General features: G+C 39.1%; 1 protein-coding gene across 3 annotated transcripts in view; it reads left to right on the forward strand.

The window, feature by feature from the left end:
* PIK3CB (phosphatidylinositol-4,5-bisphosphate 3-kinase catalytic subunit beta) overlaps positions 1 to 16,028 on the forward strand; it is a 173,854-nt gene that overhangs the window by 84,108 nt on the left and 73,718 nt on the right. For all 3 annotated transcript variants that reach the window (XM_051818647.3, XM_051818646.3, XM_089331163.1), the window contains 3 exons: positions 5,429 to 5,608; positions 8,642 to 8,812; positions 9,869 to 9,946. In XM_051818647.3, the coding sequence (XP_051674607.1) occupies positions 5,429 to 5,608; positions 8,642 to 8,812; positions 9,869 to 9,946 (429 nt within the window). The remainder of the gene's footprint in view (positions 1 to 5,428; positions 5,609 to 8,641; positions 8,813 to 9,868; positions 9,947 to 16,028) is intronic.

Consider the following 16,028-nt stretch of genomic DNA (forward strand, 5'->3'; position numbering starts at 1 on the left):
TTCAAGGTACTTTTCATATACTCTTCAATTTCCACAACAACACTATAGCTTTGTGTTTTTTACCATTTTATCTGAAGAAACTGAAAGAGAGGAAGAGAAATCTATTGTTTAAACTTCATAGTTGGACAGTGGTAGAATCATGATTTTTTTTCCCTAGGTATCTGGTTTTATGCAGTTTGCCTCCTCTAAATTATTTTTTGAAATTTTAGTTTTCGTTTTATTTGAAAGGCAGAGAAGCGGGGCAGGGAATGAATCTCCCATCTAATGTTTCACTCCTCAGGTGCCCACAACAGCTGGGGCCAGGCCAAAGGCAGGACCAACTAACTCAATGTGATCTCCTACATAGGTGTCAGGGACCCAAGCATTTGAGCCATCACTTGCTGCCTACCAGGGTATGCATTAGCAGGAAACTAGAATCAGAAGCAGAGCTGTGACTAAAACCGAGGCAGTCTGTTATGGGATGCGGTTGTCCCAGTTTCTTAACAATTGTGCCAAATACCCACCTCAGTTTGGCCTCCCTATAGACAACATGTTAATAAGTATTAGGATAGGTGTGAGAAAAAGATCCTGTATGTTCCCTAGACAAGAAATATCGGGAAAAACACTTTCTTATTCTATGATGAAATATGTTGAAATTAATTCAGATTAAAACAGGATTTCACATCATCAGATGTGAAGATCAAATTTAAAATACTGTCTAGGGAATTCTACAAAGTTGGAGAGCAATATTTTGCCTAGTGCTTAAGATGTTAGGGCATCACAGTCCATATTGATATATCTGGGTTTGCTGCCTACCTCTGTCTCCTGACTCCAGCTTCCTGCTCATGTGGACAGTGTGAAATAACAGTAATGGCTTGAGTAGCTGGGTTCCTCCCGCCTAAGAGACCTGGGTTGAGTTCCTGGCTTCTAGTTTCAGGCCTGGCCTAGCTCCAGCTTCATTTGTTGTGAATATTTGGGAAGTAAGTCAGTAGACAGGAGCTTTCTCTGTCTGTTTTTAAAAAACAGAATGAAAAAAGAAACAAACGAACAAAAAAAAGCGAGAAATCCTGTTTTCCTTAAAAAAAAAAAAAAAAAAAAAAAACTAGCTGAAGGTAATTTGCCCATCTAACTCAGTCCAAATTTCAGTACAGATGGATTGAATTTCTACCGGACATATAATTTCTATGTAATCATTCTTTTTTTTTTTTTTTTGGACAGGCAGCAGAGTGGACAGTGAGAGAAAGGTCTTCCTTTTTGCCGTTGGTTCACCCTCCAATGGCTGCCGCGGCCAGCGTGCTGCAGCCGGCACAGGGCGCTGATCCGAGGGCAGGAGCCAGGTGCTTCTCCTGGTCTCCCATGGGGTGCAGGGCCCAAGGACTTGGGCCATCCTCCACTGCACTCCCGGGCCACAGCAGAGAGCTGGCCTGGAAGAGGAGCAACCGAAACAGAATCCAGCACCCCGACTGGGACTAGAACCTGGTGTGCCGGTGCCGCAGGCGGAGGATTAGCCTATTGAGCCGTGGTGCCGGCCTGTAATCATTCTTGTGACAAAGTGTGTATGAAAAGTGTTTTGAATATAGGAGAGCTGGAGATACGGTGAAATTCTAAGCAGTTTCTGCTTAGTTTCTAAGCAGTCATTGAATGAAAAGTTGAGGGGCCGGCACTATGGTGCAGCAGGTTAAAGCCTGAGCCTACAGCGCTCGCATACCATATGGTGCTGGTTCCAGTCCCGGCTGCTCCACTTCTGATCCAGCTCCCTGCTAATGCACCTGCAAAAGCAGCGTCCTGCACCCACATGGGACACCTGGAAGAAGCTCCTGTCTCCTGGCTTTGGATCAGCTCAGCTTTGGCCATTGCAGCCATTTGGGGAGTGAACCAGTGGTTGGAAGACCTCTCTCTTGCTCTTTAACTTTTTCAAATAAATAAAATAAATTAAAAAAAAAAAAAAAAGAATGGAAAGTTGAATGAGTTTTAGAGATCAGCTTTTTAGATTCTTGTATCTTTTCTTAAATATATCCAGTGCTCAGGGATATACTATGGGCAAGCAAGCACACCTATCCCTGACTCAAATGTGGGTGGAAGGCCCCAAGATCTTTAATTAAATTAATTGATTTTTAGGTTTATTTATGTGTGTATGTATGTACTTGAAAGGCAGAGAGACAGCTAGATCTTCTATCCACTGGTTCACTCCTGAAACGGCCGCATGGGCCAAGGCTGCATCAGACTGAAATCAGGATCATCTGGATCTCACACATCAACGCAAGGGCCCAAGCACTTGGATCATCTGTGGCTGCTTTCTCAGGCACATTAGCAAGGACCTGGATTTTAAGTGGAGCAGCTGGGACATGTACCAGCACCCATATAGGATGCTAGTATCACAGGCAGCAGCTTAACCCACTCTGCCACAGTGCTGGCACCAGGGACCCAAGTTCTTGAGCCATCACCCTTGGCCTCTCAGGCACAAATTAGCAGGAAACTAGATGAGAAGTGGAGTAGCACTCTGATATGGGACTTGGACACTGCAGGCAGGAACTTAACCTGTTGTACCACAAGGTCTTGCCCTGAAAAAGATAAAAAATTTTAAAATTGCCACAGAAAAATTTAAAACTACTGGACAAGAGGTTGGCATCTTTCCATGTGTGAAGCTGCCACTTGGTGATGCCAGCATCCCATATCAGGATGTTTGGCTTCTTATCCAGCTTCTTGCTAATTAACCTAGAAAAGCAGCTAATGATGGCTTAAGTACTAGGGTCTCTGTCACCTATGTGGGAGACCTTAATGGAGTTCTTGCCTCCTCGCTTTAGCCCGTCCTCGGCCCAGCTGTTTCAGCCATTTGTGAAATTAACCAGTGGGTGAAAGATTGACCTCTCTCTTTTTCTCTCCCCCCACCTCATTCTGCCTTTCAAACAAATAAATCTTAAAAAAGAAAAACAGGACAAAATAGATGTGAAATAACTACGGTAGTAAGTTTAAGTTTTAAAAAGTTTGAGGGGCTGGCGCTGTGGTGCAGTGAGTAAAGCCACCACCTGCAGTGCCAGCATACCATATGGGTGCCGATTCGAGTCCCAGCTACCCCACTTCCGATCCAGCTCTCTGCTTTGGCCTAGGAAAGCAGTAGAAGATGGCCCAAGTCCTTGGACCCTTGCACCCACGTGGGAAGAAGCTCCTGGCTCCTGGCTTTGGATTAGCACAGCTCCAGCCATTGCGGCCATCTGGGGAATGAACCAGCAGATGGAAGACTTTTTCTTTCTCTTCTCTGCTTCTGCCTCTCTGTAACTCTGCCTTCCAAATAAATAAAGAAATCTTTCAAAGTTTGAACTGGTTGCTGGCATTGTGATGCAGTGGGTTGAACTGCCACCTGCGACTCCAGAATCCCACATGGACTCCAGTTCAAATCCTGGGTGCTCTACTTCCAGCTCCTTGCTGATGCACGTGGGAAAACAGCAGAAGATGGCCCAAGTATTTGAGCCCTGCCACCCATGTGAGAGAACAGGATGAAGCTTCTGCCTCCTGACTTTGGTCTGGTCCAGGCCAGCTGTTTTGATCATTTGGAGAGTGAAACAGCCGATGGAAGATCTCTTTTCTCTGTGTTTCTTCCTCTCTCTGTAACTCTGGTATAAATAAATCATAAAATAAGTTTGATATACCTTGTAGAAATGGGAGATGATTTAATTTAGTGGAAAATACTTCAAAATCATTGTCAATGCAGTACATAGAATTTTGCAACAATTTCAGTTTTCCATAGGTGGGCTTTCTAAGATAGGGAACTTCTTGTATCTGTATATTGTCATATAGTGGGAACATACTTTGCTAGATCATGAGAAGTTTCATTTATTATTAATCTATAATATCTATTTGTGCCATTGAACTTTTTTTTTTTTTTTTTGACAGAGTGGACAGAGAGAGAGAGAAAGACAGAGAGAAAGGTCTTCCTTTTTGCCGTTGGTTCACCCTCCAATGGCCGCTGCGGCTGGCCAGTGCACTGAGCTGATCTGAAGCAAGGAGCCAGGTGCTTCTCCTGGTCTCCCATGCGGGTGCAGGACCCAAGGACTTTGGGCTATCCTCCACTGCACTCCCGGGCCATAGCAGAGAGCTGGCCTGGAAGAGGGGCAACCGGGACAGAAACCGGCACCCCTACCGGGATTAGAACCCAGTGTGCTGGCACCGCAGGTGGAAGATTAGCCTATTGAGCCGCGGCACCGGCCGCCATTGAACTTTATGATGAATGGTTATGATAGTGCATCATCCCTATTGTATCTTTATTTTCTGTTGATTAAATTTTACTTGTTTATCCTTACATGTTTGTAAAATTGCACAAAATAATTTATAGTTTAATTGATATAATGTATTTTTTTGTTCTAATGACAAATATCTTAGTTTTTTTCTTTTTTTAAGATTTGTTTTATTTATTTGAAAGAGTTAGAGAGAGAGAGAGAGAGAGAGAGAGAGAGAGAGGCCTTCCATCTGCTGGTTCACTCCCCAAACGCCACATTGGCCAGAGCTGGGCCAATATGAAGCCAAGAGCCAAGAGCCAGGAGCTTCTTCTCGATCTCCCATGTGGGTGCAGAGGCCTAAGGACTTGGGCCATCCTCTGCTGCTTTCCCAGGTGCATTAGCAGGGAGCTGGATTAGAAGTGCAGCAGCTAGGACTCTAACCTGCACCCATATGAGATGCTGGTGCTGCAGGCCAGGGCTTTAACCCACTGCGCCACAGTGCTGCCCTCCCCTCCTAGTTTTTTCTGCATATGGATTAAATTTGAGTAGCTATAGGTTCAGTATCTTTTTTGAAAAAAAAAAGAAAAAAAGAAAAAGATTTATTTGAAAGTCAGAGTTATAGAGAAGGAGAGTCAGAGAGAGAGAGATTGAAAGAGATATCTTCTATCCCCAAGTGGCCCCAATGATTGGAGCTGGGCTAATCCAAAGCCAAGGCCAGGGGCTGCCTCCAGGTCTCCCACATGGATGCAGGGGCCCAAGCACTTGGGCCATCCTCCCCTGCCTCCCCAGGCATATCAGTAGGGAACTGGATTGGAACTGGAACAGCCCAAACTAGAACTGGCACCCATATGGAGTGCTAGCATCACAGGCAGCAGCTTTACCCACCAGGCCACAGTGCCGGCCCTTCAGTATCTTTTTTTACAAAAATAATGTTCACTGGAAGAATTCATATGGTGTACTACCTGATGGTAAACTTTAGTTTAATGTCAATCCTATCTGTGGAAGCTGTGACACTCAGGGAACAATAAGATGGCTTGCATGTTATCAGAAATATTAACAAGTTTTTCATGAGCATATTTTTAGGATATAGAAAAATTTACTGGATTATAAAATGTGAAGATGCTCATATAAAGTAGATATGCACATTTAAAATACTATTGTATAGTAATTATAATAGTGGTTTTCCAGCACAAATATAAAATTTATTGCTTCTTTTCTCTATCCTCCACTTTTAGGATGTGTTTAGTTTTCAAGTGTCTCCTAATATGAATCCTATCAAAATAAATGAGTTGGCAATCCAAAAACGTTTGACTATTCATGGGAAGGAAGATGAGGCTAGCCCCTATGACTACGTGTTGCAAGTCAGTGGACGAGTGGAGTATGTATTTGGTGATCACCCACTAATTCAGTTCCAGGTACATGTATTCACTGTCAGAAAAATATATCTCTGTGTGTGTATTTTCTGATGTTTCAAAAATGTGTTTCTAAGCCGGCGCCGCGGCTCACTAGGCTAATCCTCCGCCTAGCGGCGCCGGCACACCGGGTTCTAGTCCCGGTCGGGGCGCCGGATTCTGTCCCGGTTGCCCCTCTTCCAGGCCAGCCCTCTGCTGTGGCCCGGGAGTGCAGTGGAGGATGGCCCAAGTGCTTGGGCCCTGCACCCCATGGGAGACCAGGATAAGCACCTGGCTCCTGGCTCCTGCCATCGGATCGGTGCGGTGCGCCGGCCGCAGCGCGCCAGCCGCGGCGGCCATTGGAGGGTGAACCAACGGCAAAGGAAGACCTTTCTCTCTGTCTCTCTCTCTCTCTCACTGTCCACTCTGCCTGTCAAAAAAAAAAAAAAAAAAAATGTGTTTCTACAGAACAACATTTGGAAACTATAGAATATTGTACAGAGGTAAATAATAAACATCTATAATTATACTTCTGAGATAACCATTGTTAACATTTTGGCATGTTTTTGTCAGTTTTATTTGCAGTTATACATAGTTTTGGAATAATGATTATTTATATGAATGTGTGTATCTGCATGCTGGTTTTTGATGGTTTAAGTTAATGTTATATCATAATTTTTATTATAGCATTATAAATTCTACACAGAATTCATTACAGCTTCCTACTATTTTATCACATAAACCTACGATTTAAATGTGAAATATTCTGAGTGTTTGATTAATGGTCACTAATTGAATTTGATTATCAATTAGCTAGGTAAAGTTATATTGTGTATTTTCACTGTGAATCAGAAAATATTTTAATTTCTGTGTAACATTTACGTGCATAGTCACTCTTACTCCTATTTTTTTATTTCCTTATATGTTAGGAATTTTGCAGGCATTTGATTCTCAGTCTTTCTTAATCTTTGAGGTGCTTAGTTGTTTTTATTTAGTTATCAGTTCTTTGTGTATATCCTTTATGTAAGGCACTGAAGTGCCTCAGATTATTTTTGAAGCAAAGAAGAGATATGCAGAACAGTACCCCTTCCCCCACAGAGTATGCTACTTAAAAAACACGTTCTGGCTTTACTTTCAAAGACCTTGAAAAATATTTATTATATAAGGAATAATAGACTAAATGCCAAGTTAAAGGTCAATAATAACATGACTTAATTCTGTGACCTTGTGATACTGTTTTATTTGATTAAAATTTATTTATTTTTATTTATTCGAAAGGCAGAGCTACAGACAGGGGAAGGGTGTGGGGGGTTCCAGATTGAGACTGAGATCTTCTACCCTCTGGTTCATTCACCAAATGGCCGCAATGGCTGGGGCCGGGCCAGGCCAAAGCCAGGAGCCAGGAACTTCTTCCATGTGTCTCCCATGTGAGTGCAGGGCCCAGCACTTGGGCCATCTTGGGCTTTTCCAGGTGCATTAGCAGGGAACTGGATCGGAAGTAAAGCATCTAGATCTCAAACCAGTTCCCATGTGGGATGCCAGCATCAGAGGCGGCTGTTTAACCTGCTACACCACAGTGCCAGCCCCTGTTTTTTTTATTTTTTAAAGATGCATTCAGGCATGCCAAATATAATATGTGTCTCCTTGAGAATAAGAAGCTGTGATTTGAATTTTTATACATTTATTGGAGAGGGAGACAGACATAGAAACAAACAGAATGAAAGCTTCACCTCCTGATTTGGCCCCTAAATGCTGAAGCGGGGACCCAGGGACTCAATCCAGGTCTACCATGTGGGAGACCCGATCCTAACCGTCACTCTTCCCTCCCAGGGTGTGTGTTAGCAGGATGCTGGAGTCAGGAATTAGAGGTGCTCACTGAAACCATTCACTGTGGGACACAGGTTTTGTAACCTCTGATCTAAATACTCAGATCAAATGGGATTTTAGCATGTATTCAGGTTTCTGGTATGGTCCTTAATTTTTTTACTTAGTAGATAGAAATTTTAGGAGTAGTTATATCTTTGGTTCACAGCTTTGGAAGCTATAGAATTTTGATAGTAGACAGAAGAAGGAAAATGAAAAGTGCTTGGTGGGCAGCATGAAGTATTGATGTCTCTTCTTCATGTTCTGCCGTCATTTGAGTGGCTTCCTGCTTTTTTAACTTAACACTTCTTTTTTACCTAAATAATGAGATTGTATGCTTTGCTAGCAATTATCATTTGTTAAATACAAATTAAAATAGAGGCATGTGTATATTTTCCTACAGGGTTACACTGTATAAAAAAGAAAACAAAAAATATACAATGTAAGCAAAAGAATGAGAGAAGTGGAACTTAGTGAAAAGTTTTTTTGAAAGAATGCATGTATCATAATGTCACGTAATTCTCACTGAGGCATTCTGGAAGTTTTTAAAATTTGAAATAAAATTACTTTTAATGGTTCTGAATTGAATATATTGAATCCCTTTTGAGTCCATTTAGGGAATTTATTCTTGTGAGGAACATATTGGATTACTCTATGGCTTGTTGTGAATCTTTGGTGAAGCTTTTTTTTTGTTATACCTCTGGAGAGTCCCCTGATTTCATAAAAATAAAACAACAAGCTGTGATGACCAGCACGTTTTTGCTGGGGATGTTGTTTGCCTAGAGTCCTGTCCTATAAACTGGCCATCTCAGAGATCCATAAGAAGTTATGAATCTGCCACATGTGAACCACATGTTTACCTTTTCTGACTGATTAGCATCAAACAAGTAGATTTCAACCCAGTACATTCAAGTACTAAATGTGTAACTTAACACTTCTGAATTTTATTTCTTTAAGCTGTTAAATGGGAGTAATCTTTCTTGTAAGGTGTTATAAAGATTAGCTGTAACATATAACTTGTGTCCAGCTCAGTTCTTAGGTACTTGAGTAGGTATTGTGATTTGAAATCCTCATAATCTTAGTATCAAGTTGTTGTTTAACTTTCACAGTGTACTTGATGTAGTGTTGTTTAGCTTAATTTTATTCTGTTGATTTCAGTGTTTGTTTGAAAAATCTTCTTTCTTACCACTGTAGTATATCCGGAATTGTGTAATGAACAGAACTTTGCCCCATTTTATACTTGTGGAATGCTGCAAGATCAAGAAAATGTATGAACAGGAGATGATTGCCATAGAAGCTGCCATAAATCGAAATTCATCTAATCTTCCTCTTCCTTTACCACCAAAGAAAACACGAATTACTTCTGTAAGTTTCATATGTGAACCTTTAGTAACCCCAGAAGGCATGTGATTTTGTTAGTTTGTGTGTTAAGTCTCATACTTCTTTCCTTTGTTCACTTCTCTTTCTGTGAAAGCCAATACATGTTTGCCAAAAACCTATCACCATATTTTATAAATTATCTTTCTAACTATTTTTTCTTCATTATGCTTCAAATATATGCAAATATGCCATTTATATTTTGGTTGTTTATAAAAGTTAGATTTGCCAGGCTGACGCTGTGGCCCACTTGGTTAATCCTCTGCCTGCGGTGCTGGCATTCCATATGGGTGCCGGGTTCTAGTCCCAGTTGCCCCTCTTCCAGTCCAGCTGTCTGCTATGGCCCAGGAGGGCAATGGAGGATGGCCCAAGTGCTTGAGCCCCTGCACCCACATGGGAGACCAGGAAGAAGCGCCTGGCTCCTGGCTTCAGATCTCTGTCTCTCTCTTACTGTCTGTAACTCTACCTGTCAAATAAATAAAAGAAAAGAAAAAAGAAAAAAAAAGATTTGCAGAAGTGGTTGAATTCCCACTATATTTCATTTCTGCCAGCCTAAACATGGTAGTGTTCAAGGTGTAATTTGCTTGTATTCTTAATATTGACTTCTTTTAATATTAAACATGTATCGAAGGCACTGGCACTATTTTCTCTAGCATACAATGTATTTAGATACAGTAAATTCTAAATTTGTGTTCATTTGAGAAGTTAACATTTTTGAATCAAGTACTCAATCTTTACAAATTTTGTAACTGCTCCTTGATAATACTATCTGCAAATTAATATAGGTGATCTGTTCATCCCAAGCCATTGCTCTTTGTTGATGATTTTTTTTTTAGTGACATCTCTTAGCAGTGGTGGAATTTTGGGATATATTTTTCTATGAAAATCAATTACTAGTAAAGATGCTTACTTTAATACATGTGATTCTCAGTTGCTAATAAAGAGCTCATTTTCATAATTTTGTCAGTAGACATGAGAATTGATAGTAGATTTCATTGTCATAGAATATTCGTTTCATTAAGATACCTCTGTTTTTTTTAACAGCATGTTTGGGAGAATAATAATCCATTCCAAATTGTCTTAGTTAAAGGAAATAAGCTTAACACAGAAGAAACTGTAAAAGTGAGTACTTTATTAAGATTTGAATTTGCCCTGTGCTCCATTATTTTAATGGCTCATGGAAATGTTCAGTAGCATCACATTGGAAGTTGAATTTTACCTATATTTGTCAGTTTTATGAGATGGAATATGACAATTTATAATAAGACTACTGAGAATTTTTGTTTGAAGTATCCTTAGACTAGAGCTCTATTGGAAAAATTTGTATGATTTTTCCAGTATGTATTACATAGAAGAAGTTGTTTTAGATCAGAAACTTAGAAATGAAATTTTAAGCCAAAACTGTAGGTCACATGTTTCTGTGTAAGCTTACTCTCAGCCTTGCTTAGAGCTGCATTCACCCTCTCCTCTCAGCCTTTCTTTCTTTAAACTTGCTGAGCACAGACAAATGTAATACCATTTCCTGGAAGAAAATAGATGACTACATTATAGACCACAAGTTGTTAACACATGGGAATTTATTGCACAATCCCACACAAATTAAATAAAGACCTAACAAGGCATTTTGCCTCAAAGTGTAAAACATGCATTTCTCCTATTTTGCCTGGCAAGAAATTAAGTGAATAGACTTGTGATCTAAGAAACAGATTAATTTAGTTTCAGATGTTTGTTGGCATGAGGACATATTTTGGACCACCTTGTCAAATATTACTAGTGACTTAATTTTGCTTTTGTACATGGACATTAAATATTCTTTGGGAAAAAATGGAAAGGTGGCTGTAGGGATCCAGAGATGGGGGAAAATGGAGAATGTAGATCAAAGTTTACAAAAATACAGGTCATTTGGAAAAATAATTCTTTAGACGTTATGTATAGACCCAATGTACAACATAAGGATTATAGTCAGAATTGTATGCTGGAAATTTGCTAAGTTTATATTTTTGGTACTCTTCCCCACCCCCCAAAAAAGGGGTAACTGAAAATGGATATTTAAATTTATTTGATCACTATACTGTGTATATGTATATTAAATCATCATGTTGTACACCTTATAGATATATATGCAGTTTTAAAAAGATTCTTTGGATAGCCTTTATCAAAGGATTTGCTATTAAATTCTCAGCTAGATTATTCTTTTGGAATGAGTGTTTATGGTCAGCAATTTTTTCTTAGTTTTTTTTCTTTTAAATTTTTCTTACTTTTTTCCAATTACAAAAGTGTAAAATGATTGTTGCAACAAATGAAAACCGCATCACAAAATGTACTTATCTTTCTTTCTGTCTCTTTATCATTAGAAGGAATTCAAACTCAGCAAACCTTGTGAGTGTCAAAAATGTTTATACACATATAATATATGCATACACAAATATATGCAAACATATGGCATGGGGAGTAAAGAGAATGTGGTTATTTTTATTTTATTTGTTAATTGGTTGGATTTTGTTAAGGAGATAGGGATGATACTATATAATTGTTCTGTAACATGGATTTATTCACTTTATAATGCATCTTGAATGCTACTCTGAATTTATAAATATCCATTAGAGTTTCTGTAAGAAACTCTAAAGTTTCCATCAGAGTTTCTATATTGAAAAGGTAGAAATCACTTACAGTCAAGTCTTATCTTCAAATCATGGGGAATATGATATTGTATATTATCATACATATGGTTTTGTTCACTGTTGTGTATGTACAGATGTATATTTACAATGAGAATTCCTAATTGTTGTTCCTATTTGTTAGGTTATCATGTTTGTCTTCTGTAGATAATTTAACCTTTCTCTAATTTGTTTAGATGACCACTCTAATACTAGACCTTATATCTCCTATTTTTCATTTTTCCTGGATTTTTTTTTTTAAGATTTATTGTTTATTTGAAAGAGTGACAGAGAGGGAGGAAGAAGCAGAGATGTCTTTCATCAGCTGGTTCACTCCCCAAATGGGCACAATGGCTATGGCTGAACCAGGCTAAAGCTGGGAGCCTGGAATTCCAGGCTTCGCATATGGGTGGCAGGTGCCCAGGTACTTGGACCATCTTCTTGTGCATTCCCAGGTATGTTTGTAGTGAGCTGGATCAGAAGCAGAGTAACCATGACTTGAACCTGTGCTCTGGAATAGGATGGCAGCATAGCAGGCTGTAGCTTAACTTCCTGTGTGCAACACCAGCCCCTTTAATTTTTTTGTAGTTGATATTTCCCTATAACCCTTTATTATTTAGTTTTTTTTTTCCCCTGAAGAGAATCACGGAAGCCTTCACTGCATGTTTTTTATTGTTCTTAAGCATTATGCTCTATTTATTTTCTAAATTTTTTATTTATTATTTATTGTAGTTTATTTATTGGAAAGATGGAAGGAAGGGAGGGAAGAAGGGAGGAAGGAAAAAAGACAGGGAGGAAGGGAAGAAGAAGGAAGGGCAATCAGCCATTCACTGGTTAACTCCCCAAATACCAGAACAGCTGGGTGTGTGTAGGTCAGAAGCAGAATTGGGACTTGAACCTGGGACTCCAATATGGGAAGCAGTTGTCCCAGACAGCATCTTAACTTCTGCATCAAACACCTGCCACCAGTATGCCTTGTTTCTTTGTCTGGTCAAATGCCTAAAACCATTGACATTTGATATCCATAGTTCTTGCTGACTTCTATCAGCTTTTTTGTTATTCGTGATCATATATTCACAGAGAGGATTAATGAGCTTAAGGAGACATGTGTTGTTATTTTTAAAGTTTGTTTATTTTTATTTACTTGAAAGGCAGAGCAATGAGGGATTGGAAAGAGAGAAACAGAAAACCTCTATCAAGGGATCTTTCATTCACTGTTTTACTTCCCAAATGCCTGCAACAGCTAGCTAGTCTTTGCCAGGCCAAAGTCAGGAACCAGAAACCCCATTTGGATCTCCCACTTAGGGGACAGAGATCCAAATACTTGAGCCATCATCCCAAGGTGTGCATTAGCAGGAAGCTGTATTGTAAAGCAGAGACGAGACTGGATCCCAGGCATTCAGATATGGGATACGGGCATCTCAACCAGCAGCTTAACTCACTGTGTCACATCTCCCATCCCATGACATGTATTATTTAATTTTATCTCCCCTACCTACCCCTTCTAGCTCTCTTTTTCTTTTTCCTCCCCTGTTGGAATGTATAGTTGAATTTGAGTAAGTTAAATTCAGTTATGACTTGATCTTCTTGTATATAAACCTTGCTTTTTGTAGGTTATGAGCTTTTGTATAATGTTAAAGCAAAGTTTGAAACATTTCCTTCCCATAGTATCTTGGTTAGGACTTCCTGTACAGTGTTAAATACAAGTGGTGAGAACGGGTATATTGCTCAGGGTTCTCCAAAGAAACAAACCCTAAAAGACCCAGGAGAGAAGCGGCAGACCCAAAAGAGCCAATGGTTTAGTTCCAATCTGAGTCTGAAAGCTTGAGAACTAGGGGTGTTGATGATGTAGTTTCCTGTTCTAAGATTGGCAAACTTGAGACCTGGGAAGAGCTGATGTTTCACTTTGAGTCTGAAAGCAAGAATAAAGCAAATATTCCAGTTAGAAGGCAGTTAGGGAGAATTCTCTCTTATTTGGGGAAGAGTCACTTTTTTTGTTCTTTCAGGTGTTCACGTATTTAGGCCAGGCTACACTAGGGAGGTCAATCCATTTTACTCTGTCTACTGATTTAATCACATCGCGAAACACCCAGAATATTGTTGGATCAAATATCTGACTCCCCTGAAGCTTAATCAAGTTGACATGGCACTTAAAATTAACCACTGTTGTGGACATCCTCATTTTGTTCTTAATATTGAGGGAACGTATTATTCAAGAAATTATCTTCTGCTCTAGTTTGTAGAGAATTTTTATCCTGTAAATAGGTTGTATTTTGTCATGTACTTTTTCTGCATTTGAGATGATCTTGTGGCTTTTATGCTTTATTTTGATAATTTGATTGACTTTCAAAAGTTGAACCAACCTTATATTTTTTAAGTTAGTCCCACATGGAAAAGGTGCATTGGCCTTTTTATATATATTGCTGAATTAATAGTTTGTCAAGGATTTTTGTCTCTGATTGTGGGAAATATTGATTTACACTTTTATTTACATATAATGTCTTTCTTTGATTCTGGTATCAGAATAATATGAAGCCTTCCCCTCTCCCTTTTCTGAATAAATTTATGTAGGATTGGTGTTATTTCTTCCTTAAATGCTTGATGAAATTTACCCAAACCCTGTGGGCCTTGAGTTTTCTTTGTGGGAAATTTTTTAAATAAAAATTTAATTTTTTCAATAGATATATTAAATAGTCATATTTTCTTATTCTGTTGTCAGTTTTGGTAATTTTTCTTTCAGAGAATTTGTTTTGTTTAGTTGTTACTTTTATTTGCAGAAAATTTATTCATAGCCCTTTATATTAGTTTTGTATTGCTACTTAACAAATTAACATAAATTTAGGAGTTTAAAGCAATACTTATTTATTAGCTCACCAGACATGGAAACTATGTTCTTGGAAAGATGAAACCTAATAGTAACTTGGGTTGCATTACTTTCTGAAGTCTGTGGGGAAGAATCTGCTTCCAACCTGACTCAGATTGTTGGCCAGATCTGTTCTTCGTGGTTGTAGATCTGAGGACTGCATTTTATAGCTGGCTGTTGACTGCTCCGTGTTATTCAATATTGCTCTCAGATCCTTCCCTTGTGATCATCTCAGTTTCAATCCAGAAACAGTTTAATAAACATTGAATTCGTATGCTTTGAATCTCTTGTCAGGTTGAGCCCTAGTTCCGTTTTAAGGGACTATCCACCAAATAGGTCAGGCTTATTATTAAAGATAATCTCCTTTCCTAAAACCAGTTATAACATAAAGGATAACCTAATCACAAAAGTCTAATCTGTCATATTTGCAATCCCAAAGTTCATACAAGGCACATGACTATGCATATACAGATGTCTGTAGTGCAAATCCCAGGTGTTCAGTGCCAGTAGGCACTTGAATGTCTTCAGTCCTGTGGGAGTGCTTGGAGTTCTTTAGTCAATGGCTTTGTGGTCAGTTTTTTCCTAACTTTGTGGTATTTTTGTGTTTCACTAGTAGCCTTAACTCAGTATTGTCCAAAATCTAGGAGGTGGCACTAATGCAGACGGAGAAACCATAAGAAGCCCTATAGTTACAGCTCTAGTAGAAAAGGAGTCTTCTAACTCTTAGAGTATAGGTTTCACTCTCTTTTCCTTTTCTTTGTTTATTTTTCTTTTTTTCTATTCTCATTTGCCCAAGTCTCTAAACAGTACTGTGGCAGAAGCAGCAGTGGTAGAAGGGCAGCAGCAACAGTTGTGGGAATAGGTAGGAGCCAAAAACCCAGTGTTGAATCTTCTGCTCCAGTGAAAGGAATTACAGTCCCAAGAGAATGGAGTAACTCCCCATTGGCCTTTCCCCATCATACTATCCTTCAGTGTTAACCATAGCAGTGTGAAGTATGGGTAAATAAAGCCTTATGTTTTGGTTCCATAACAAGTAAAGAAGAGCCCCAGGCAACCAAGAAAGAAGACTGGAGAGTGGGAGAAGCTTGGAAAGAGCTTTTATTTATGCTTATAAATTTGTTCATTAGCTTCACATAATAGGATCTGAGTTTTAGTAGCTTATATACTTTGAGAACTGAATTGTGGGTTAAGCCATTAGCCAAGTCTCAGACTGGTTAATGTTTGGTGCACACATAGGAGATGCAAATAACTCTGTAAATGATTTGGAAACTCAGCTGGAGTTGAAACTACAGCTCACATAGAGTCTTATTGAACTTTCATCTGAACCTAATCATTGTCCTCTAGCACTAAAATGTCAGCATTCTCCAAACAAGATTCAAATCTCCCAACATAATGGTCAGATTGTCTGGAATACAATTCATATTTACTTGGCATATAAAGAACTGGGAAAATCTCAAATTGAGTGGCCAGTGTTAGTCAACAGATGTCATGCCGAGACAATACAGATGTGGTGATGATTTTACAGAGACCTTAAAGCAGTTATTATAAAAATCTTCTAACGACTAAAGGCAAACACAGTTGAATAGAATATGAAAAAGGACCAAGTACCAGGCAGGAAATAGAAAATTCTCACATATGGATGCATCAAATGGAAAATTTAGAACTGAAAAATACAATAACTAAA

Source organism: Oryctolagus cuniculus, chromosome 4 (genome assembly GCF_051225735.1).
Source record: "Oryctolagus cuniculus isolate XC-2025 breed Fujian yellow rabbit chromosome 4, ASM5122573v1, whole genome shotgun sequence".
Taxonomy (NCBI): Eukaryota; Metazoa; Chordata; class Mammalia; order Lagomorpha; family Leporidae; genus Oryctolagus; species Oryctolagus cuniculus.